General features: G+C 42.2%; 1 protein-coding gene and 1 pseudogene across 1 annotated transcript; one reads left to right on the plus strand and one right to left on the minus strand.

Moving 5' to 3' along the window:
- Nucleotides 1-3,872: 3,872 nt before the first annotated feature.
- Nucleotides 3,873-24,826, minus strand: Prdm9 (PR/SET domain 9). Its single transcript, XM_075944620.1, has 10 exons — nucleotides 24,746-24,826; nucleotides 24,344-24,467; nucleotides 24,024-24,131; nucleotides 21,064-21,113; nucleotides 18,517-18,673; nucleotides 16,143-16,244; nucleotides 15,455-15,726; nucleotides 15,064-15,131; nucleotides 13,613-13,806; nucleotides 3,873-5,446 (listed from the first exon to the last, which is right to left on the minus strand). The coding sequence occupies exons 1-10, from the start codon at nucleotides 24,812-24,814 to the stop codon at nucleotides 3,873-3,875; spliced, it is 2,718 nt and encodes a 905-aa protein (XP_075800735.1). The 5' UTR covers nucleotides 24,815-24,826.
- On the plus strand, nucleotides 5,791-10,385 carry LOC142837806 (BRCA1-associated RING domain protein 1 pseudogene; annotated as a pseudogene).
- Nucleotides 24,827-26,813: the final 1,987 nt, after the last annotated feature.

Below are 26,813 nucleotides of genomic sequence, written 5' to 3' on the forward strand. Positions count from 1 at the left end.
CACACTGGGACTTGCTGTTTATGAAGTTTCAGTCCTGGGACTGAATGGTGGTTAGCTGTTCTTATAACTGTTGTATCATGATGCTCATTAGGGTCACAGTTCTTCCATTGTCCATGTAGAAGCTTTTAATTCTTGTTGCAAAGGATGAACATGGGAGGAAGAACTCTTAGTAATGTTTAAAGATGGGCCATAGCACTTCAGTTTGTCAAACTGGGGACATGAGACACAAGGTGAGGGACAGAGGGTACAGGATTTCATGTCTGTGCTGTCTGTCTTCCTCAGGCATAGTGCCATTCCCTGTGGTATTTCTAGTAGTATAAGTAAAGAATATTCTTTATTTTAGTTAATTGGGCCAACACCCTGCCAGTTTTATTTATCTTCTCACAGAACCAGCTCTTAGATTTGCTGAATCTTGGTATTGTTTTCTTTGTTTCTATTTCATTGCTTTCTGCTCTTATTGTAATTATTTCTTGCCATTGACTGGCTTTAGATTTGTTTTGTTTTTGTTTTTCAAACTTTTTTTTTTCGAGACAGGGTTTCCCTGTGGCTTTGGAGCCTGTCCTGGAACTAGCTCTGTAGACCAGGCTGGTCTCGAACTCACAGAGATCCGCCTGCCTCTGCCTCCCGAGTGCTGGGATTAAAGGCGTGAGCCACCATCGCTCGGCTTTTTCAAACTTTTTGAGTTGCATCATAAACCATTTATTTGTGCTCTTTCTGATTTTTTCCATGTAGGCACTTAGAGCTATGAATTTCTCTCATAGGAATGCTTTCATTGTGTCCCAGAAGTTTTGTCGTGTTGTGCTTTCTTGTTAATTCAGTTCCAGGTAGTTTTTAATTTTTCTTGATTTCTTCCTTGACCCATTCGACCCATTCATCATTCAGTAATGGGCTGTTTAATCTTCACAAGTTTTCATATTTACTTATTTATTTATTTATAAGTTTTGTTTCATTACATTGTGATTAGATCAGGCACCAGGAATAATTTCAATATTTTTGAATTTTTAAAGATTTGTTTTATATCCCAAGATGTGCCTACTTTAGAAAAGCTTCCACGTATTTCTTCTATGATCTTGTTGAAGATATGGCCTATGCCGTTGACTTGGGATTCTTCTCCCTTGTCTATGCCTAGAGTTCAAAGGTTTAGTTTTCTATAGTGTCCCACATTTTCTATGTATTTCTTTCCTGTATTTCTAATTTTTTTCATTCTCCTTTTATTTGATCTAGACTCTGTTTAATCTCTGAGACATGATATTCTTTCTGCCTTCTATTTGATTCTCTCTACTTGAAAAGCTTTCCTTTGAATTTTCTAGTTGGGCAATTGGGATTTTCAATCCCACCTTCATTTCATCTTGATTCCTCTTCAGTTTTTCTTTCTCCTATTTGAATTTCATTCTCAAGTCTTGGATTGTCTTCATCATATTCATCAGCCTTATATTTGTCTTTTCTAGGTCATCCAGGCATTTATTCACCTTGAGCTCTTTCTCCTCCATTTCATATCTAACCTATCTATCTTCTAACATTTATCTACCTCTCTATTTATCTACACATACACACAAATACAAACACACATGAGACTCTAGGATTACTCTAGAGGAATGGAGTGATTGCACTGTTTCCCTGATTGGCAGGCCCAAATAAACATACCCACGCATGCACATACAAATAAAATGTATACATGTGTGTAGGTATATCATCATAACCATACCCACACAATGATGTGTTGTGCCCAAGTCCATGGATCCCCACAAAAGTCAACAAAGGAGACCCATATGTAAAAGCAAAGAGCCTTTATTTTAATCAAATTTGCAAACTCGGTCTCTACATGTCCAATGTATTGGAATATCTAAAGAGCCCGGAGCTCAATTAGAATTGGGTTTTTATAGTAGTAAAAGTGGGGGTAAGGGATCTCTGAGGTTCAGGAACCCTGATTGACTGACATTTGTCTAGGGGTGTCCTGGTTTAGTGCTGGCAGGTGTTTCTATCTACAGTGCTTGGGATGCCAGGAATTTTCTTCGAATGGTCTGCTCTTGGCTGGGGTTGGCCTGCCAGGCATTGTCTCAGGGTAAACTATTGAGACTCTAGGCTCCATTTAAATTTATCAATGGCCGGAGACCCAAGTGATAATGGTTGGAGGAAGTAAAGAACTTCTTTTCTGCCCAGACTTAGATTATTATGGCTGACCCTCACATGTCCTCATACATGTGCACATACAACTCTGTCTGAGTTTACAGAGGTTAAAAGAAGCTAAGAGTTGTTGTAGGATATTGGATAATACTGTGAACCCCAAGATTGCATTATTTGCTGGAAAAACATGCTTCTAGCTGTGGTGTGACTCAACCCTAGCATACACCTTTAATCCAAGAGTTTTGCTGCTTGAATATTGTAAACAGGATTAAATAAAATCAACCATAGGTCAAGATGTGGAGCAAGCAACTAGTTGATAAGGAAAAATACACAGAGAATAAGAGCATGTCAGGAGGCTGTAGAGAGAGGCACACAAGAAGTAGGAGGGATATCTGGTTAGAGGAGCTTTTGTTTCAGATGACATAGGAGAATGTTCTTTCTGGGATGATGCTGAGGAGGATGGTCAACTGAGTGCTTTCTCTCCCTCTCTGAGCTAGTAGTTTTCACCACAGCATCTGGCTCCTGAGTCTTTAGAAACTTAGTTAAAAACAAACAAAAACAAAGGAGGAACCTGACAGGAGAGTAGAGAAAGCCTCTCTCTCCTAAGCGCTGGAATTAAAGGTCTGCGCCACCACACCTGCCTGGCTATGATTCTGCAATACTATAGTGGTCTCGGACTTATACCTTTCCCGGGATTAAAATTACACAAAGACCTAAACTCAGAGTATGAGTTCTCTAATGCCTTCCTGACTTTCTCTGCTTCCAGTGATTAGAATGAGGTACTCGGGCTTCAAACTTGTATGGAGACAAGCTTTATTAGACCGGGAAGCTAAATAAATAAATAGAATAAATTTAAAAATGGAAGGGATTTGTGTGTGAAAGAATTGTGAGACATCCTTTGAATACCCAGGGAACCTTTCTCTGTTTTTTTTTTGTTTGTTTGTTTTGTTTTTCTAGTTTATCTCATGTCATGAAAATGGGAATTTGTAGTAGTGGGGTGCAAGCCTTTAATCCCAGCACTAAGAAGGCAGAGGCAGGCAGATCGATTTCAAGGCCAGCCTGCTCTACTGAACAAGTTCCAGAACAACTAGAGCTACACAGAGAAACCTTATCTTGAAAAACGAAACCAACCAACCAACCAACCAAAGACCCATTAAGATAAAACTCAGCTGTTAAGAAAAAATAATAAAAAGGGGCAGCTCCGCAGGTGCAAAGAAATCCAATTAGGTCAAATCAAACCAAATCAAAATGCTTATCGTTTTATTGAGTACAGTGCTCTCGGGAGGCCAAGCACATGAAGAGACAGGAGAGCGGAAAGCCCATGCAAACCCAGATCTACGTGTTTCTCCCTTGGAAACCCACTTAAATACCCTGTGAGAGTATGCTGGAATTTGGAGTCCAGACTAAAGCAACTCCCATGCCAGGGGCGCTGGGATGGATGCCAGGGGCTGAAGGCTAAGGTCTAGACTTAACAACAGCCAAAAAACAAAACAAACAAAAAAGACAAAAAAAAAAGGAAAATGGACATTTTTTTCTGAATATATATATTTTACAGACAGGTTTTCTCTATGTAAAAAGACCTAGCTATCATGGAAATTGCTCTATAGACCAGGTCTCGAAATCACAGAGATCCACCTTCCGCTGCCTCCCAAGTGCTGGGATTAAAGGTGTGTCTGCCCAACCATTTTATATTCTTGAGTTTAGAAAAATCAGACTTGTCAGAAGTTTTAGTAGAATAAGTGAGATGTTTAGAGGCTACATTTGTCTTTCTGTGATTGTTGAGGTGTGTTTCTATTGCTATTGGCTTTCTCATTTTTCTTGAAAAGATAGGACTTCTCCCCTGTGTGTGTCCTCTGGTGACTGATGAGGTGTGACTTCCGTGTAAAGCCCCGCCCACATTCCCTGCAAACATAGGGCTTCTCCCCTGTGTGTGTCCTCTGGTGACTGATGAGGACTGACTTCACTGTAAAGCCCCGCCCACACTCCCTGCAAACATAGGGCTTCTCCCCTGTGTGTGTCCTCTGGTGAAGGATAAGGTGTGACTTCTGTGTAAAGCCCCGCCCACACTCCCTGCAAACATAGGGCTTCTCCCCTGTGTGTGTCCTCTGGTGAAGGATGAGGACTGACTTCCGTGTAAAGCCCCGCCCACACTCCCTGCAAACATAGGGCTTCTCCCCTGTGTGTGTCCTCTGGTGACTGATGAGGACTGACTTCTGTGTAAAGCCCCGCCCACACTCCCTGCAAACATAGGGCTTCTCCCCTGTGTGTGTCCTCTGGTGAAGGATGAGGAGTGACTTCACTGTAAAGCCCCGCCCACACTCCCTGCAAACATAGGGCTTCTCCCCTGTGTGTGTCCTCTGGTGACTGATGAGGAGTGACTTCCGTGTAAAGCCCCGCCCACATTCCCTGCAAACATAGGGCTTCTCCCCTGTGTGTGTCCTCTGGTGAAGGATAAGGTGTGACTTCCGTGTAAAGCCCCGCCCACACTCCCTGCAAACATAGGGCTTCTCCCCTGTGTGTGTCCTCTGGTGACGGATGAGGACTGACTTCTGTGTAAAGCCCCGCCCACACTCCCTGCAAACATAGGGCTTCTCCCCTGTGTGTGTCCTCTGGTGAAGGATGAGGTGTGACTTCTGTGTAAAGTCCCGCCCACACTCCCTGCAAACATAGGGCTTCTCCCCTGTGTGTGTCCTCTGGTGAAGGATGAGGTGTGACTTCTGTGTAAAGCCCTGCCCACACTCCCTGCAAACATAGGGCTTCTCCCCTGTGTGTGTCCTCTGGTGACTGATGAGGACTGACTTCTGTGTAAAGCCCCGCCCACACTCCCTGCAAACATAGGGCTTCTCCCCTGTGTGTGTCTTCTGTTGCTCATTGACATTTGACTTATCACTGAAACATTGCCCATGTTCTCTTTCAACTCTTGACATTTCTGATCCAATAAATGATCCGACTGCATCCTCTGTATTTGTTTTCTGCTCTGTTCTGAGCTCTTCTTCCATAGTTTTCTTAGTTTCCTCATATCTCATGTTTCCTTTGAGTGTGCTGGGAAAGGCTGTTGAAATCTGTCTTGTCCATTTATGCATGGGTTTGGACTTTCCTTTGACATCTTGACTTCTGACCTTGTCATTTTTGTTGTGTGAATCAAAATGTTGCTGTTCCTGAAGCTGATCTGGACTGTGAACCCCTGGTTTGGAGTTTATCCTTGCAGATGCTCCTGGGAAGATTTGAGTGCGATGATTCCATTGCACATGTTGACTAAGGAATTTTGGACTTGAGAAGGCCAAAGAGCACAAAAGACAAGGATGGATCTCTGTCCTTAAGTCTGCGAAAATATGAAGTTTTTGGTTAGAGTGAACATAATAAACAAACTGCCTATGCATCTGTTTTTTTTTTTTTTTTTTTTGTGGTCAAGCCTATCCCACTACTCAGTCTGCATGTGAACACAAACTCTGCTGGGTTTGATGGTTCATGACTGATCACTTTCAGTTCAAGGACAACCTGGGGTTGGCTATGGGGTGAAATTTTGTTTCAAGACAAACAACAGCCAAAACAAATTGTCTCCCATCAGGTGCAAATTGTGAGGGCATTCCCTTATTCTACATCTTTTACAGAAATCTATAAAAGGTCCTCCAAGTAGGATCAGAGGCAGTTTTACTTCTGGTCTAAATGGTGCAGTAATGTAGGTGGGTCTTCTTTCTATGTGTTGCTTTCATTGGTTAATTAATAAAAAAAAACTGCTTGGCCTGATAGGTCAGAACATAGGTGGGTGGAGTAGACGGAACAGAATGCTGGGAGGAAGAAGGCAGTGAGGCAGATGCCCTAGCTCTCCTCTCCGAGATGGACGCAGGTTAGAATATTCCCAGTAAGCCACCACCTCGTGGTGTTACACACATTAATAGAAATGGGTTAATCAAGATGTGAGAGTTAGCCAGTAAGAGGCTAGAGCTAATGGGCCAGGCAGTATTTAAATAATACAATTTGTGTGTTGTTATTTCGGGTGTAAAGCTAGCTGTGCGTGCTCGCCTCATCACTACAGTGCAGCGCTGACCATGCCCTACAAATGACAAGTGTCTTCTATATCCTACCTTACCCCGTTTCACTTACTTAGATCCCTGAGCACCTTTCCCCATGCATTCTCCCCACCTATTTCATTCTATTGAGACACAGTAACACTTCCTGACTTGGGTGGAATTTCCTTTCATGGTTTTTCCTAAGAAGGGAAAAGGATGTATGCATTAAACTGGAGTTCATCCGGGTAGAAGATTGACATCTGTGGGCAAGTAGGTAGATAAAAGCAACACAAGTTAATTTGAAATTGTTTTCTCATTCAAAAAATACATATTCAACTGGGAAGTCTCCTGAAGTAGAATTCAGGTTAGAGAAGGCAGAATGTGCTGGGTCCTATTGAATAAAAAACCCTGACTTCTGCTGCCACAGCTTGGCTATAAATTGTCTTTCTCAGTAATCCACAAATCTTAAAATGAAAGTTAATGGTTTCCCTCAGGCTTCACACCAAGTATCCATGCTCATTACATTTACTCTTAGCCCTCTTCGAATATAACATAAAATCCTGTTTCAAAATATATCCTTAGTCAAATACTATTAGACACACAACTCTTTGTATGCAGTCCTCCTTCCCCCACATCTCCAGAGATTGAAGCAATTGCTAAGGTGATTGTACACTGCATTATATTTTAGAAAATCAACCAAAGCATCATTTTAGAATGGAGGACTGAAAACCCCACACTTCATTCTCCACTGTCCTGGAACCAGTCACAAGTGATAAGCTCTACATTAACAGGCTTATGTGCATTTCTCTGTCATCTACTTCCTTCCATTAAGTGATTTCAGCCTGTTCTCAAAAGTTCAAACCTTTCATGCATTGAGCCAGTTACCTCAGCTACTTCCTCTGTGAGACCCTTTGACCAACTGTTTGTTCCTCCCAAATGTTATCTTCCTTCACTGTCCTTTATATTCACCCCTACTCCACAGGTTTCTAAACAGTTTTCCTGGATTACTTTTCTTCAAAGCCAGAGTCAGTTCCTGACTCTGCACAGATCTGTACAAGTATGCATGCTTCCCCAGCTTGTGAGTCAGCTTCCAAAGAGCTGGCATTCAAATAATTTTGTTAATTTTATATATTTCCTCCTAACATAAAACCATAATTTACTTGACAGCTAATTGATATAATACATGATGACATATTCATATTATTTACCAATAAGAAGGAAATTAAAATAACAAAAAGGACCAGAATAAACCAGTTCACTAAAATAGTTGGTGGGTACTTGAGAACTTTTCTTCTTTTGCCTATAATCTTAAAGTCCTTGAAGTAAGAGAGTCAGATATGTATGAATAAAGCGTCAGTATAAACCTAGCCTCAAAATGATGATAAAACCTAGCAAGGGTCAGTGCATGAATCTGTTCCTACAAATCCTCATGAAGTTGTTTCTAAGATGGTTAAAACAGCTGTTAGAACATCTCAAAGAGACAGCAGAAGAAATCTTTAGCTGAGATCAACCAGGAGCAGAATTAAGGCCAGGAAAGAAGGTAGTAGATTTGATTCCAAAGAGGAATTGAAGGAGAGCTTCCTGCAGCCAACCACCAGTTGAGTGTTCATCAGTAAATGGTGAAACTGACTTATTAGCTAGCAACTGACTCTTGCAGAATCTGAATATTTTGGAAACTTGACTAAAGTCTCTTTACTATTGACTGAGCATATACTGTCTTCAGATGCCGTGAGCAAGCATAAAAAGACTTCTAAGAGGAAGGTCTGTGTAAAAGATCTTCATTCAGTAAGGCATATGGAAATCTCAAGGTTACAGCAGGTCTCCCAATCCTACTTCTAAGGGATGTGGGAGCAACATTCCAAGAACCAGCAGAGATTTCATGCTTGTAGAAAACATATTAATGACTGTTCTTCATTGCCTTCGGGCAGACTTCAAGTTGATGTCACATTCAGGAGAAATAGTAACATATCAGATGACTCCCTTAGTCTTTCACCAGGCAACTCCCACCTTTGCTGAAGAGCTCAACTCACAGACAAATGATGCCAAGCCCCTGCACATAAAGCTGTCACCTAAAATTATGGCCAAGAAAAAAAATAACAGAGGAGAGAGATTGCTTCATAATGCTCCTATTAAGGGCAATAACCTTCCGTTGAATGCTTCTTGCAAAGTGGAAATGACCCAAATGTTAAAGATCATGCGGGATGGACACCATTGTATGAAACCTGCAGTCATGGTCACTCAAAAGTAGTGGAATTGCTGCTCCAGCATAACACTTTGGTGACTACCACTTGGCTATCAGAAAAACTTACCATTCCATGATGCAAAAAGAATGGGAAGATGGATACTGTCCTGTGGTGCCTCCAGGAATGCTACTGACATATTTGGTATGTGGCCCATGGGTTATCCAGACTGTCTTAGTCACTGTTCTGTTGCTGTGAAGAGACACCATGACTCTTATAGAAGAAAGTATTTAATTGGTAGGCTGACTTACAGTTTTAGAGGTTAGTACAGATGATGTGGGATGTCCTTCTGTATATGTGTTGTTTTTATTGGTTAATGAATAAAGTTACTTTGGCCTAAGGCATGGAAGAATATAGCTAGGATGGAAGAGAGTGACTAAGTATATATAAGAGAGTATATAAGTACATATAGAAAGTATATAAGTATATATAACAGAGTAGGCAGAGTCCAGGAGATGCCATGTAGCTGCCCAAGGAGACAGAAACCAGACCCTTACCAGTAAGTCACAACTTTGTGCCAATACACAGATGAATGGAAATGGGTTAATTTACTATGTTAAGAGTTAGTTAATAAGAAGCCTGAGCCAATAGGTCAGGCAGTGTTGTAATTAATATAGTTTCTGTGTGATTATTTGGGTCTGAGCAGCCAGGAAATGAATAAACAGTCTCCTTTTACATATATTATCATCATGGCAGGGAGCATAGTGGCAGGCATGGCAAGCACGGTACTAGAGAAGCAGTTGAGGGCTACACCCTGATCCTCAGGCAAAGTGAAAGATACTGGGCCTCAAATGGGCTTGTGAAACCTCCAAGTCCATCCCCTCCCACGTGGGAGAATGGTTTGTATTCTATCAATTATATTTTAAATAAACACTGATTGGCCAGCAGCCAGACAGGAAGTAGAGGTGGGTCAATTAGAACAGGAGAATTCTGGGAAGGAGGAAGCCTCAGGGGTCCTGACCCGACCACAGAAGAAGCAAGGTGTGACTGCCCTGATGAATAAGGTACTGAGCCACATGGCTAACACAGAGATAAGAATAATGGGCTAATAATGGGCTATATAAGTTATAAGAGTTAATAAGAAGCCTGAGCTAATGGGCCAATCAGTTTATATCTAATGTAGACCTCTGTGTGATTTCTTTGGGACTTAATCATTGCAGGAACTGGGAAGGACAGAAAACCTCAGTCAACACCCCCCAGTAAAACACTTTCTCTAACAAGGCCACACTCCTAATCCTATCAAAGAGTTCCACTTCCTGATGACTAAGCATTCAAATATGAGCCTGTGGGGGCCATTCTTATTCAAAACACCTCACAGGCAATGTGTGATCATTATTGTTGCTACCAGAGAAGAATGAATCATTCTCAACTAACAAGTGATTGGCCATGAATTCGGGGCAGCAAAAGTATGGATGCTTACAGGCAATGAACTTGCTTCTGACCCTCAGAAAACTTGAGAAAGTTCTTAAGAAAAAACAAAGTGCTGAGTTTGACAGTACAGTATCGCATGTAATTGTTCCTGATGATGAAACTCAAAGTACTATGCGGTGTTTGCTTGGGATTCTCAAATGGATGCTGGCTCCTAAAGTTTGATTGGTTGAAAGCCTGGCTGCAAAGTACATGGACAGAAGAAAAAGTACAAAGTTCCTGAAGATCCACAGAGGAGCCAGCAACAGAAAGTCAGAGCTGTTTGATGGAGGCTACTTTCTCTGAAGAGGGAATCAAACATCGTCCAAACAGAACCACGTTCTTATGCTCATGACTACAGCAGGGCCAGCGTCCTCAGTAGAAGCCCAACTCTGACTGACACAACTCTGAAATGTCAATACAGTTGTGTGTCATGCCAATCCTGATTCTGATCATGGCTTCTGTACTAAATCCATCATCTATGAAGATCTGTTTCACTGTTGTCCAGAAAGGGGTTGGCAAGGAGGGCAAAGTCTGGATGGCTCCTTCCACCTGGCACATCAGCTGTGTAACAGCCTTTGAATTGCTTCCTCTTGACAGGTGAATGTCATATCGGGTGAAGATTTTCATGTGAACATACATGGTTTGTGGGATATATTTGGTCTTTCACATTCTTATGGGTAGGTAGAACCATCCACATTTCTCCTCTCTTAATTACAAAATAAAATAATTGACACTAGATTGGGAACTCATGTAGATACCCAAACTGCTTTTAAGGCTTTTTTTGTTCTTTTGAGGGAGGATGGGGCTCATTGGTAAAGTCTTCATGAGCCATGCATGAGGCACAGGGTTCCACACTGGGAACTACAAAGATGTTCTCACTTTACAAGTGCCTGTGGCTTTTGATTGATCATGTGTCCTAGTTAGGGTGGCTATTGTTGTAATGAAACACCACGACCAAAACAACATGGGAAGGAAAGGATTTATTTCAGCTTAAACATCCAGGTAACAGTCCATCACTGAGGGAAGTCGAAGCAGGACCCTAGAGGTAGGAGCTGATATAGAGGACATTGCGAGGAGTGCTTACTGGCTTGCTCAGCCTGTTTTCTTATAGAACCCAGGACCCACAATGGACTGGGCCCTCCTGTGTCAGCCACTAATTAAGAAAATGCCCTACAGGGTAGTCTGAAGCCTGATCGTAGGGAGGCATTTTCTCAATTGAGGCTCCCTCCTCTCTGATGAGTCTAGCTTGGGTCAAGTTGACATAAAACTAGCCAGCACATCCTATCTTTCAGTTTTATCAGCATCCATCAAAGATTAATAAGTGAGATGACATCAGAACTACTTCCTACCTCTGTAAGTGTTCTATTATTAATTTAGCATCCTTTAGTAAACAAAATATCGTCAGATGATTTATTCCACCTTTGTTATGATAATAGAACATATATCTAAATGTGTCGTCATAGATGAAAAGTTCTATCTACAGTGATCTTTTTCTTACATTCTGTTTTAGTTTCTTATATTTTCTTGGACTTCCTTCACGTTTATTTATTTTTAAAATCTTGTGTATGTATTAGGAAATCATGATTTGAACCATCGAATGGTAGAGGTAAAATCAGCAGTAAGCTCACGGTACATGCTTTTATTGTGTACATTTGTTGTCTACTGTGTATTTGTGCACACCTCTATTTTCTGTAACTTGTTTTAGTGTTGTCATTTCTTAGAAAGTCTTACCAGTTTAGAATTTGTCAAACATCAGTTCTTTAGATTAGAATCAATCCGTTTGGGGTACATCTTTCTGGGCATTAGTAAAATATGTAAAGATTTAATACCCTCTCTATTTGTTTTTCTTTTGTTTCTTTCACTCCCTTTTTTCTTTCCTCACTTTTGTGATACTGGTTATGGAAGTCAGAGTCTTGTGCACGCTAGGCAATTACCTATCACAGAGCTCTATCCGCAGCTAAGTTTTGTTTTTTTTTTAAAGATTTATTTATTTATTAAGTATGCAGTGTTCTGGGATGTATGCCTTCATGCCACAAGAGGGCAGAAAATCTCATTACAGATCGTTGTAAGCCACCATGTGGTTGCTGGGAATTGAACTCTGGACCTCTGGAAGAGCAAGCAGTCAGTAATCTTAACCTCTGAGCCATCGCTCCAGCCCCTTCTTTTCTTCTTTTGAAAGTAAGGGGTGGAGGCCTTACACATGCCAGGCAACACCCAATCCTGTATTTATTTTGACACAGTCTTGCTAAGTTAGTTATGTTGGTCTTGAAGTCACCCAGTTTTAATTTCTTTATAAAGTTGTTAGTTTGGTGGGTAGGCAAAAGTTGGCGATTTTTCAATTCACATCATTTCACCATATCCTTCAAAAGCCATGGACATAAATATAGAGGTATGAGTAAGAAGAACTTCCTCTTGATACTGAAGTAGTCAAGGCAAGGTGGGAGGGAACCACCTGAGCACGTACACACTGACAGCTTACCCTGTCTGTCCCACGTATTCTTGTTGTGAGTGGACAGGAGCTGTACTTCTAAAATGTTTTTAATGAAGAGGATTCTTTGATGAATCTTACCAGAAATCAAAGTGTTTGTAGTACTGATTTTTTAGAAAGAAGGATTGAGAGAACCACTGTTTTGTTGTCAGGAGCAGAACAAGGCAGCTTGACAACCACTGGGTAGAAGTGCCCCAAATCAGAACATCACAGGATGTGAAGTCAATCATTTCAAGTTTCATTTACTATATAAAGTCTGAGATTCTGCTTGTTATTTAAAAATATACCTTGCATTAATCCTCCTTGACATACTGCTTTTTCATGTCAAGAGGTATATTACATGAACACAACAGTATTTTCCTGATATTAGCTTTTCAAGGTGAACAGTTTTGAATGTTACAGTTCTTTTCCCTGTTTGACTCACATTTCATTCTGAATCTGGGGTGGGGTGGGTAACATCTGGATTAAGCCATGTAAAATCAGGAGATTTGAGTTGTAGTTTGTTATTGTTTGCTTTTTGTTTTTCCAAGACAGGGTTTCTCCTGTAGTCCCGACTGTCCTAGAACTTGCTCTGTAGACCAGGCTGGCCTCGAACTCACAGAGCTCTGCCTGCTTTTATCTCCCAAGTGTTAGGATTAAAGACGTGATCCATCACTGTCTAGTGAGTTGTTGTTTTTGGTTTTTCAATTTATTCTACCTCTGAGTGGGATAAATATGTTGTATCTAGGGTCTCATTTGTGGATGGGGTTTGTGTCTGTTCCTTGCTGTGGATTCCTGTTTCTAAAAATGACTTTGAGGAATCCTGTTCATGTTTAATTTCTTTCTTTCTTTCTTTCTTTCTTTCTTTCTTTCTTTCTTTCTTTCTTCCTTCCTTCCTTCCTTCCTTCCTTCCTTCCTTCCTTTCTTCTCTCTCTCTCTCTCTTTTTCAAGATAGGGTTTCTCTATTTAATACAGGCTGTCCTGAAACTCACTCTGTAGACCAGGCTGTCCTTAAACTCAGAGATCCACCTGCCTCTGTCTCCCAAGTTCTAGGATTAAAAGTGTGCTTATGTTTCATTTTCTTGCCTCACCCTGCCTCTCTCATTTCCCCGGCCCTTTTTGCTCCTAGTATTACTGAGTGCCCTAGATGCTGATTTTTATGCAGTTTGTTTATGGTAAGCTTTTTAACAGTTGAGGTGTGTCTCCTAGAGAAGTGCTTGAAATTTTCATTTTTCTCCAATGGATTTAAACTTCACTTTTGTTTACTATAAATCATTAAAAAAAAGTTGAAACACAAAAGTTTTCAAGGAGAATTCCTTCTTTTCTTTGTTTTCTTTTTAAGGAACCACAGCAGTGCCTACCTCTTCCTGTTGTGAGTCCTTTCTTCCTCTTGCTTCCCCACTGAATGCCCAGTTCCTGGCCGTACTCATCCCCATACCAGACCAGAAGCTCACAACCTGGTCTGATGACCCGGCAAGTTCTATAGAAGATCTGTCTGTGGTACTGAAAGGCCACCAGGTTCTGCTCCTCATCATCCCGGGCACAGTTCACATACCTAGAGACAAAAGGAAGGTTCCTATCTGCGTCTACCCCTTAATCATGCTTCATACCTCCATGCTCCTATGTTTTCACTCTCCCACTCTCTTTTCAAAGAACCCTATGTTCTCACCTATCTCTTTCATAATGTTATGTACATCCTAGTTCCAAGTCCTGCCACTCTGCCCCAGAGCCCTTTCTTTCCCCAAGAGCCCAGCTTTCAAAGCTGTTTCAGACTTCTAAATTTACTGGTGACAAAGCAGTGACTGTCTGTTTCTCTAAACTCTCAATCTCCCAGTTTATACCTTAGAGCTTGGCACCAGTCATGTACTCTGTTTCTAGAGTCTTACATTTCATCCTACACTGACTCCCAGTTTGTTTGAAAGTTCTCCCTGCTACCTGCCCAGTTTATCATAGAACCTGAGAGGTCTCTTAGCGGGACAACACAGAAAATAGGGCTAAAGATATGGCTCAGTTGGAGGAATGCCCGCCCATATTCACAAAACACAGGGCTCCAACCCCAGCACCACATAATACTGGATATGGTGGTGCATGCCTATAATCTGGAAATGTGGTCAGAGAGATAACAAATTTAATTAATCCTCTACTACATAGGGAGTTTAAGGAAAACCTATGTTACTTTGTCTTAAAAGGAAAGACAACAGAAAAACAGTAGTTTAATTAGACTTTCTATCTTCTAATCAAATAAGACTCACTCACAGAAAAAGGCTGGGGCACACTGTATCCGAACCTACATCCTTCCAGAACCCAGTACAGATGTCTTTGAAGCTAAGGACATTTCCTGCCCTCACAGACGGAATGTCCTTCGTTATTTCAGCACTGTGTATTTCTCAAAAAAAAAAAAAAGAAGACTTACAGCCAAACTTTCCTATAGTAAAATATCTGTAACATGTCTCTTGTAAGGACACAAGTTGTATGATCTGCTCAAGTAATCAAATCTGTTTTCTGAACTGGAACACGAAATAAATGCTTCATAAATATTGAATAAATTATAAACCCAGTGTCTTCAATGAATGTAAGCTCATTAAAGTTTGCTCAGTATTCCAATTTTGCTGAGCAGATTTGTGCTTTGATAAAAGCTAATGATAGTATTAGTAACTTATTTTTTTCCTGACTGTTAACAAAATGAAAAAATACTGTGCACAGAAGAGAAAAGCATAGTATGAGAACCAAAAAGGGTGTCATGATGAAAGAGAAAGGGATAAGTTTTGTGAGTGACAGCCTTTCTTGGAGCCCAGAGGTCTGACGGCCTTACCTCATCCAGTTGGCTTGGGACTCATCCTGCCCATCCACATACTCATAGCAGTTTCTCCCCTTGGTGATCTGAGTTTCAGAAACAAAGATGTGTTAAGGCTCCGGGACGACAACAGTGAAGTCATGTCACTCCACCCTCATCAGTGCTTCCTGAGCTTTGGACTCTGCCACTTAACGGGGTCCCACATGATGCTTTGGATCTTGTGCACTTCTGTTCTCTGTGTCTCTGTGCCACCGTATTCCTACTCACCCTCAGATCCTGAATCAGGACCTCCGTGATTGTACAAAGACCATCAGTACACAAAATTAGGCATGTGGCCCCTGTCCATGTCTTAGTATCTCATACCAGAAGCACAGGAAGGAAGTGGAGAGACTGAGGATGCATTTCTCACCAGCCAGGAGTAGCCACTGTTGGCTGCCTCTTCATCGTCTGTGATCTGGCCTTTATAGGGGCCAAAGTGCAGGCCCACGGGCAGGTCAGACGCTTCATTCCATACTCCAAGTCCAGCCTCAGGGATGCCGGATGGACCAATTCTCAGTCCAGGGGGCAGACTGAGGACTGAGCGGTTAGGATGCCCCCCGTTCACTTCATTGTCTTTTATAAATATAGGAAGCCCATGGTTGGGACAACTGTTGATGAAGAAATTCTGGCACTTCTCGCAATCTAAGATAAGAACAGCAGGGATTAGGGGAGGTGTATGAACATTCCCAGATCTAAAGGTCTTCAGAAAGACCATGGCACCCATGTCATTTCCTCTCAGTTTGAACCTAAGTCACTTAGTTTAACCAAATTTAATGCCCATGTTTAATAGACGGACGTCCTGGGTGACCAAGAGCATGGCAGGGGGAAGACAGAGGGGGCGCACATGCAATCCTAAAACCACATTTTCCTTTTTATGGCATGGGCCTAAATACCCAGTGGGAGTGGTCCTGACCCTCCCCAGGGAGGGGTCAGCGCTTGGCAGGCTAGGATGACATTAACAGTCACTACAGTAGATATAATCTAAACTCCAAACGACCCGGTGAATCATACCAGGACATAGCAGCCTTCTACATGAGAAGGTCTTGAAGGACACTTACAGAGGTAGTCATCGTCCTGGGGCTCGCCAACCTCTTCATAGGCAAGGTCCTTCCTCTCTCGCAGGCTGTACATCTTCACTTCAGCCTTCTTTCTCCTTGGTTCTGGGTTGGAGGACAAAGGAGAGTAAAAGTTTGTGGACCTGGAGCATTTATCCCTGTTTCTTCAGAAAATCTAAAATTAAAGCACTTGCTGCTCTTGTTTAGAACCCAGGTTTGGTTAACAGCACCCACACAGTGGTAGCTCTAGGTAATCAAACACTCTCTTTCAGTCTCTGCAGGAATAAGGCATGTAAATGACACACATACACATATAAAAACAAATCTTTAAAAACTAAAATTTATTTTTAAAAAATTTAAAAGAAAATGTGAAATTTATTGCCATAAAATTATCTTTTACCATTCTATATACTCTGATTCCACTTTATCTGTTTAAGGAAGCTAAGTTTCTGTCTTCAACTGACTACAGATGCCTAATCTAATTTTTTGGGGGGCGTTTCAAGGTAGGGTTTTTCTGTGTGTAGCTTTGGCTGTGCTGGAACTTGCTCTTCAGTGTAGGGATAAGTCCCGCCCCTTAGGGGGCGTGTTCGCCTCGGACTGCTGTCTGCCTATAAATTTGGCGAGCGTGCTCCGAGCTGTCGCTTCTGCTTTCCTGGTCTCCGCGGGAACGGTGGTTTTGTAAGTCTATTTCTACATTAAAACTATATATATTTTTACAATCTGTCTGCATTCGTTTACGCCGCTACATTTTGGCGTCCAACGTCGGGCTATTTTGCCCCAGACTCAAGCGGGTAGCCCGCTAGCTAACACAGCACACTCCGGGTAGGGTACTGTTTTTCAGTTCGTGACTCCGGCCCCAGTGCCGAGTCCGAGACATACTCGGCCTCACAGGCCCATTCTGCCTGCCTTGGCTAAGTTTTGCAGCGGAACCCCACTGCCTGAATTAGCAGAAGCTCAAGTACCTGCGGTTTTGCAACAAGTAGACCAGGCTGGCCTTGAACTCACAGAGACCCTCCTGCCTCTGCCTCCTGAGTGCTGGGATTAAAGGTGTGCACCACCACCACCAAGTGCCTAATCCAATTTTAATTTCTGACTTTTCAGGTTTAATTTCTACATGCCCACATTTTTCTACTAAAAACGTTTATTCACATATTGATTCATTTAGAAAATATTTATTGAGGGCACCGCTAAAGATTAGGCATTGAACAAAGCCTGGGCACACAGCATTGAGAGAATTTGGTTCCTATTGCCACAGAGAAGATTTATTGGATATTGCTGTGGAATAATCCTTCTGTACAGTATTAAAATGTGTTTCTCTCATTGTTAATAAAAAGCTGACTGATCAATAGGCAGGATTTTTGGGGCAGAGAGAATGCTGCTAAGAAGAAGGGCAGAGCCAAAGGAGTCACCATCCAGACACGAAGAAGAAACAGGAGGTGCAATATGAAAGAGAGGTAACATCATGTGACAGAATGTCATTAATATAAATTATATTGATATAAATTAATTTATATAATATTTATTATTAAATTAATATAAATGGGTAAATTTAAGTTGCAAGAGTTAACTAGTAACAAGCCCGAGCCATTAACCAAGGATTTATAATTACTATTAAGTCTCCAGGTTGTTTATTTGGGAACTGGTTGATGGGAAAGAAAAGTCTGCATACAGACACTTTGCCTGGATCAGATATTTTATGCTTCACTTGCTGTTTTAAAGCATCACAGGAGCTACTATAGCTTTATTTCCACACATTAACACTCAGAAGGTCACAGATTACTGCTGTGGGATAATGCTCTTGTATACACTATAAATATTTGTCACTCATCTTAGTTTAATAAAATGCTTATTGGCCAGTAGCCAGGCAGGAAGTATAGGCCGGGCAACCAGGCTAGGAGAATTCTGTGAAGATGAAAGGCAAAGTCAGTCACCAGCCAGATGCAGAGGAAGCAAGATGAGAATGTCTTACTGATAAATGGTACCAAGCCATGTGCTAAACATAGATAAGAATTATGGGTTAATTTAAGTTGTAAGACTTAGTTAATAATAAGCTTGAGCTAACAGGCCTAACAGTTTATAACTGATATAAGCATCTGTGTGTTTCTTTGGGACTGAATGGCTACAGGACGAGGCAGGACAGAAACTTCCATTTCCATATTGCCCAAGCCCTGGTACATCCTTGTGAATGACAGCCCAAGTGTATGCCTTTAAAATCAATGTCCTGACACAGTGTTTAACAGCATTCCCACTCCCAAAGCTTAGACAAGACCAAGCTCAGAACTATCTGAAGTTCCCTACACAGACAGTTCTAGACCATTCTCATCAACCTTCCTAGGTAACCTAGAGAGATTAAAGTTCCCAAATTATTTACTCTTACTTGGTTTTTGTCCAGAGTGCTGTCCAGAGGCATTTCCTTCTCCAGAAGAAGACACTGGTTTCTGGGCAAGTTCTGAACCACTTGTATCCAGCAAATTTTCTATTCCAGGCACTTTCTTCACATTAGATTCACTACTTAATGGCATTCCAGGCGCTTCCTTTAATTAGAGGCACATATAAAAACACAACAGGCATTTCTGTAGCTCTTTATGACTTCCCACATATTTTCAGGTGTTACTTTAGTTAATGTGTGAAAAATCCTTGGACACGTGTGAACTGTCTGAATAAGAAAGAGAAAAAGAAGAACCTAAATGGGCTGCAAATCTAGGGCAAGAGGCCATATCCTAGGCTCTCTCCATTCAGGCTTCTTTCAGGCTGGAGGGAGGGATACTTGGGAAGGCTAGTTAGAAAGCCAACAAAGTTGGTGAATGAAGAGATTAAGTCTTACAGAGAGAAACAGGGCATAAAGCAGGAGATACTTGATGAGATGTGAAATGTAGAAAACGAAGGAAAGGTAAAACAGGCCTGTAAAGGGAAGTGACAGCAGAAGCGTAACTCTGGGAATAGAGTGAAGAGAGGCTCAGCAAAAATGTACTTATACAACTAAGTGATGCTGAAATTGCAAAGTGGTGTGTTGGAAGTAGCTGACTCTGGAATTAGGTTGTTTGAGACAGGGTCTCATTTTGTAGGGTGGCCTCAAACTCACAGGATTCCTCCTACCTCAGCCACTCAAGTGTTTGAACCACAGATCTGAGCCATCATGCTTAGGTTGACTCTAGAATTAGATTAATTAAGGCAGGAGAGATGGCTCAGTGGTTAAGAGCATTGCCTGCTCTTCCAAAGGTCCTGAGTTCAATTCCCAGCAATCACATGATGGCTCACAATCATCTGTAATGAGGTTTGGTGCCCTCTTTTGGCCTTCAGGCATACACACAGAGAGAACATTATACACATAATAAATGAATAAATATTAAAGAAAGAAAAAAGAATTAGATTGGTTAGTTCTTGCACTAATTTTTCCAGAAAATTCACTAATTTTCTCAATCATAAATGTGTATACACACTAATTGTTCATTTTAAAGATTTATTTTCATTTCCGTGTGTGTTTGTGTGTGTGTGTGTATGTGGAGTGTGAAGTTCTGTCAGGGTCAGAAAAAAGCATTCAATCTCTTGGAGTTGGAGCTAATTGCAGCTTTGAACTGCCCTGTTAGAAACAAAGCGCAGATGCCGGGCGGTGGTGGCGCACACCTTTAATCCCAGCACTCGGAGGCAGAGGCAGGCAGATCTCTGTGAGTTCGAGACCAGCCTGGTCTACAAGAGCTAGTTCCAAGACAGGCTCCAAAACCACAGAGAAACACTGTCTCAAAAAAAAAAAAACCAAAAAAAAAAAAACAAGAAACAAAGTGCAGGACCTCTGGAAGAACAAGAAATGCTATTAACACTGAGCCTTCTCTCCAGACTCCATAATGCTAATTCTTTTTGTGATACTGAATAGAACACGTGCGATTGAATACAATATTAATATGAGATTAATGGCTTTTCTGATAATTTTTCCCACAGATGACATTTTGATGGAATAATGCCTGCCTTATATGGAAGTCTTACATCATTTTCTCTTTCAGGACTCACTATATCACTGTGTACCCATGGCTGACCTGGGACTCCTTATGTAGACTAAGCTGGCATCAAACTCACAGGAGTCCTTCTGACACCGTTTCCCACATAATTATGGGCATGCACGACCATACCTGATTAAGTCATTTTCTTTTTTTTTATTTGTTTTTATTTTCTGTGGATTCTTGTTATGTCTATGTGAGGGTGTTGGATCCCCTGGAACTGGGGTTACAGACGGTTTTGACTGCCATGATGATGCTGGGATTGAACCTGGGACCTCTGGAAGAGCAGGCGATGCTCTTAACCACTGAACCATCTTTCCAGCCCCTTAAGTCATTTTTTAAATTTGTGTACCTCTTGCTGCCAAACTTCAATATTCTTAGGGCTGAGAGCTGCTCTTTCTTATCAGAATGAGTCTCTATGAGAAGAGGCTCACATCCCCTTTATCTGTGGCATCCAAAGTAAAATCCTCTTCATATCTGTAAACTACCCTTAGAGTATATTTGTGTATTTCCCATTTGACATAGCACTAAAAAACTGAGGTAGAAGCACTGAGGTGTGTGCCATGAAATGGCTAACGCTATGACTTTACTAAGTTGTAAAGAGTTTGTGCATGCTTTAGAGAAAGAATTCTGAAATTGACTGCACCTCTACTTGCTATGATCTTAGGCATTATTACTGGACATTTCAATTCCTTATCTATAAAGTAGTTATAACTTACTCCCTGTCTCAAAGGGTTTGCTAATTTAAAATGTTTACAATCTGAAATATTGTGAAAATAAAACAAGTCCAGTTGCTATTGTTGACGTTCTTATTGATTTAAATGATGACGAGAGCAGATGCAGAGGAGACTAGGAAGCAGCAGTTCCCAGGGTGCTCTACGCCTCTTCTCTTATCTGTGCTTTCTTGTGTGTAGGATTTGGAGAGGACTTACCTTCTGCTGTTTGGTGTGCTTCACTCGGAAAGGCACCCAAGGAGGACTAACTGAAAAGTGATGAGAAATCACTGTTTTGGTTTTGATGCTTATTTTTACATGTGGGATACTCAGCAAGAACAGAGAATTCTGAATAATTGAATGAAGACTTCAAGGAGGACCCATGGGTGATATGGAAATTGGTTTAGAAATATTATTAACCCTATTTTCTATTGGGGGCATTGCTGATTTTTTTAAGTTTATTCAAAAGTAGACAAAACTCATCTTCTCTTTGTGTTCATAAGATATCTATTGCATTTATGTTCAAGTAAATAAGTCGATAGACCTGAGAAGAAGAAGGAAAAAAAACTAAATAAAGCAGAACAAGAAGAAATTAAGTACACATAAAAAAGTCATGCAGTCAAAGGACATTTTCAGTATCATCCTCAACAGTGAAAAGTTGGAAATCTTCCTCTATGGTTAAAGCAGGCATCAAAAATTCCCATTCTTGCTATCTCTCCTTAACATAATACCAACAATCCTGGTTAGAATAAGTAGGCTAAAAAAAAGACAGAAAAAAAGAGAGAAATACAAGTCAAAGCCAGGTGCCTTTAATCCCACTCGGGAGGCAGAGGCCAGCCTGATCTACAAAGTTCTAGGAGATTCAGGGCTGTTACACAGAGAAACCCTCCCTCGAAAAGAAAAAACAAAAAACAAGTTGTCACGTGGTGGTGGTGCACACCTTTAATCTCAGCAGAGACAGGCAGATCTCTGTGGTTTCAAGGCCAGTCCAATCTACAAAGTAAGTTCCAGGACAGACTCCAAAGCTACACAGAGAAACCCTGTCTTGAAAAACCAAAACCAAAACCAAACCCCCCCCCCAAAAAAAAGAGAGAAAGAAATAAAAATAAAACAAGGAAGAAATACAAGTCATCTTAACTTGAAAAGAAAGAAGTAATTTTATAAATTACATTGTCTTTTATACAGAAATCCCTTAAGGTTCCACTAAGAATTGAAGGATATAAAATAAACACTTAAAAATCAGTTGTGTTTTTATACATGCACAATAACAATAAACAATCCAGGGAGGAAAAAAATTTTAAAGCACATCTAAAAGGTTAAAGAAATAAAATATTTAGTCATAAATTTAGCCAAGGATTTAAAATATTTGGACACCAAAAATAATAAAACATTACTAAAAGAAATTAAAGACTCAAATAAACAGAAAAATAGCCTGTGTTCATGGCTTATAAAACAATATTACAAAAGTTTCTATTACCTCAAATGACCTACAGATTAAATGTATTCATTACCAAAATGCCAATGTCATATTTTGCTGAATTAAGAAAATATCAAAATTGGGGGCTAGAGAGATGGCTCAGAAGTTAAGAGCACTGATTGCCCTTCCAGAGGTCCCGAGTTCAATTCCCAGCAACCACACCAGATCTCATTGCAGATGGTTGTGAGCCACCATGTGGTTGCTGGGAATTGAACTCAGGACCTTTGGAAGGGCAGGCAATGCTCTTAACCGCTGAGCCATCTCTCCAGCCCAAAATCTATTTTTTCTTTTAAAAAAAAGAAAATATCAAAGTTAATATAGGATCTTAAGGGAATCAGAACAGCCCAGGGTATCATGAAAAAGAACAAAGCTTAAGATGACTCAACGCGGGTTTGGAACCACTCTTAAGGCATGATACTCTCTATAAAATCATTAGAAGAAAACTAGACAAAAATCTTCATAACATTGAAAACGTAACTGATTTCCTGGATATAATACCAAAAACAGAAACAGAAACAAAGATTACATTAATCTTAACATCAAACGAAACAACTGAATGAAAAGATAACCTAATGACTTGAAGAAAGTATTTGCAAAGACTATATATAATAAGGGGTTAATTTCTAGACTACATAAAGGACTCCTACAACTCAATAACCACAGAATCAACACAAAATAACCTAAAAATAGATGATTAGATTCGTTTGTTTTTCCCAAATCAACTATTTTTATATATAAGTTCTATTTCCTAATATTATATTTGGAAGTTAATTACAATAAGGTGACCCTGGGAGTGGCCCCATGATGACATTAGTTCTTTCCTAGGTAGGAAGAGATGCTTCTCACTTCTACCAGCCACGAACACACAGAGTTCATGTGAACATACAACGAAGATCCCCTACACTCACAGAAGGACGTCCTTGTTGAAACCTGACCAGGGTGGCCCCCTCATGTTGGGTTTCTGGCTTCCAGAACAGCAAGAAATATATTTCTGCTTAAAAACTTAGTGCCTGATGGTTCGTCATGCAGCTTCAGCTGATTAATTAATACAATGACGAAAGGATTTGAACACACACTTCTACAGATACCTAAGAGGTCAACAAGCATAGAGAAAGGTGATCAACACAAGTGATCATTGGGGAAAGGAAAATTAAAATCCCAGTGACATATCTTTACTCTTCAGGATGCTTACTTATTAAAAAAAACTCACAAGAAGTAATGGCAAGGATGAGGACAAACATAAAATGGTGCAGCTCTCATAAATCGTAAGTCCCCCCAACATTAAAGTAGAATTACTTTATGATTCAATCTGATTTCTTTATGTACATATAAAAAGTGAAAAGATCTTGAACATTTTCACATCCATGGTCATATTAGCATTATTCATAATGAGCAAGAAATAGACTAGATACTAGGTCAGGAGCTTGTGCTAACTTTCTGGGTTTGACATTTCTTGTTGACGCCCAGATTTGTATATATTTCATGCTTATTGTATATATAAATAAGTACACAATTTTCAGATATTTTAAAATGTATAGGGATAGCTTCTTACTATATTTTGCCTTGCATCTTGTTTGTTTGCTGACCTTTGAGTCTTGGGCGGGGGAACCCAGTTTTCAGAAGCTAATTCTGAGACATTTCTGAAACCTAAATCTGGCCTGGTTTCAAACGGGTACCTCTATCCTCCTGACCCCTCCCTCACCTTGCTGCTTGGGTGTCCATTCTTCATCAGAATCCTCACTGTCTTCTATCTGGGGCCTGATGGCTTGCCTTTGGTAACACATGAAAGCTGGTTTAGGGGCTTTGAGACCTGAAAAGAAGCAAAACGTTCCTCTTAAAAAGGAAGCAGGCCCTAGAGGAAGGAACAAAAGAAACATCACAAGGCCCGGTGGGCTCTGGATTCACACACACACACACACACACACACACACACACACACACACACACACGTCCTCTAAGCTTGTCTCCATGGGAATTGGAGACTTGCATTTTACCTAGGCTGATCTCAAGACTTCTCGTTACCTATAGAAACCAGCATTTTATAATTCTTTTTCACGTTCCTATAGCGAATTTTCTCCCACTCTCCCATCTCTGCCCATTCTTCTTTGGAGAAGTATATGGAAATATCTTTGAACTCATCTTTGACCTGGAAGAAAAAATAAGAACAAAAAACAGAACGTGCAGGGCAGAGCATGGGGCCCTGGGGTGGTCTCAGCGATCAAATTTTCTTGCCATTCCCAGAAGCTCGTTTAAGCAAACGCTGGATGTTACTGCTGATAAAGCAGTTGCTGAGGAGCCTTTTAGCTCTCACATATAGGACACCATCCTGTCACAGGAAAACCAGTGCCGTGGTGCAGGCCGGGAGTCTGTGGTCCCTCTGCACACACACCGCATGATACTTCCGGCTCTAGGACAACCTTGTACCTTGGGCTTCCACTCGAATCTCGCTGCATCTCCCTCCTGACTATTCTCTTCCAGTTTGTGGGTGCTCATGGTTCAGGACATTTCCCTGGGGAGGTCCAGGCTCCTGTGGTCCTACGAATGGAGAGTAACCAAGACTCATAGGCAAGTAGGGAGGCCCAGCAGCACAACGGAAGTGTCTGCAGGCAGGAATCCATGCAAGCCAACACAGCTGGTTTTTGTTTGTTTGAGCCTCTGTGGTCTAGGAAGGCACAGTGGATCTAGTCTGAGCCTTAAACCCAGGAGCCGATCCCACTTCCGGGTTAGGGCCTGTGTTAGCAAGTGGAGGATTCCCCTCCGCATGTGTGGAATGGGGTTCCAGTTCTGCCCCTGCCACCAGGGCTCTGACATGCTGGGTCTGGAAGACCTGTTTTCATGTCAGTGGACTCAGAATCCTGGGGACACGGAGTTGGAGTCCCTCTGAGATCTGAGGACCCTCTGGCTGAAATTTTTAGTTTAGAGTACCTCAGGTTTAGGGAATTGGGATCTGTAGGCGGGAGGAGTCTCTTGGGCTGTGAGAGACAAGGTGTGGGGACTTTCAGACTGAGGAGATTCGACAGGCTTGTATCAAGAAGATTTGAGGTTTGTCATGTCGAAGGTATTTGGGGTCCTGCTGGGTGAGAGCATTTAGGATTTTGGAAACAAATCTTTTGTTTTGTTGCTTTGGTTTGTTTCTGTTTTTTTCGAGACTGGATTTCTCTGTGGCTTTGGCGCCTATCCTGGAACTAGCTCTTGTAGACCAGGCTGGCCTCGAACTCCCAGAGAAATGGAAACGGATCTTAAGGAGAGACAGGTCATCGGTACTGAGGGTGTTGGGGTCTCTGGGGCTCGGGAGAGTTCAGGGTTCCTGTCTGGAAACTTGGTCTCTCTGTGGAGAGCAACCCGGGTTCCTCAGGCGGAGGGTGGGTTGGTTCCGCGCAGGTGCATTTGGGACTAAACCAAAGGGCACCGTGCGTATGTGCGTGAGTAAAGCCGAGGTGTCCGCACGTGTGTGCATGAGTGTGTGTGAGCTGAGGTGTCCGCGCGTGTGTGTGTGAGCTGAGGTGTCCGCGTGCGGGTGTGTGAAGCTGAGGTGTCCGCGTGCGGGTGTGTGTGTGTGAAGCTGAGGTGTCCGCGTGCGTGTGTGTGTGTGTGTGTGTGTGTGTGAAGCTGAGGTGTCTGCGCGCGTCTGTGAAGCTGAGGTGTCCGCGCGCGTGTGCGTGAGAAGCTGAGGTGTCCGCGCGCGTGTGTGAGGAGTTGAGGTGTCCGCGCCCGTGTGTGAGGAGCTGAGGTGTCCGCGTGCGGGTGCGTGTGTGTGTGAGAAGCTGAGGTGTCCGCGTGCGTGTGTGTGTGTGAGCTGAGGTGTCCGCGCGCGTGTGTGAGAAGCTGAGGTGTCCGCGTGCGTGTGTGTGTGTGAAGCTGAGGTGTCCGCGCGCGTGTGTGAGAAGCTGAGGTGTCCGCGCGCGTGTGTGAGGAGTTGAGGTGTCCGCGCGCGTGTGTGAGAAGCTGAGGTGTCCGCGCGCGTGTGTGAGAAGCTGAGGTGTCCGCGCGCGTGTGTGTGAAGCTGAGGTGTCCGCGCGCGTGTGTGTGAGGAGCTGAGGTGTCCGCGCGCGTGTGTGTGAGCTGAGGTGTCCGCGCGTGTGTGTGTGAGGAGCTGAGGTGTCCGCGCGCGTGTGTGTGAAGCTGAGGTGTCCGCGCGCGTGTGTGTGAGGAGCTGAGGTGTCCGCGCGTGTGTGTGAAGCTGAGGTGTCCGCGCGTGTGTGAGGAGCTGAGGTGTCCGCGCGTGTGTGAGGAGCTGAGGTGTCCGCGCGCGTGTGTGTGAGCTGAGGTGTCCGCGCGCGTGTGTGTGAGCTGAGGTGTCCGCGCGTGTGTGTGAAGCTGAGGTGTCCGCGCGTGTGTGTGAGAAGCTGAGGTGTCCGCGCGCGTGTGTGTGAGCTGAGGTGTCCGCGCGTGTGTGAGGAGCTGAGGTGTCCGCGCGCGTGTGTGTGAGGAGCTGAGGTGTCCGCGCGTGTGTGTGTGTGTGAAGCTGAGGTGTCCGCGCGCGCGTGTGTGA

This window comes from Microtus pennsylvanicus, chromosome 1, assembly GCF_037038515.1.
Source record: "Microtus pennsylvanicus isolate mMicPen1 chromosome 1, mMicPen1.hap1, whole genome shotgun sequence".
Lineage (NCBI taxonomy): Eukaryota > Metazoa > Chordata > Mammalia > Rodentia > Cricetidae > Microtus > Microtus pennsylvanicus.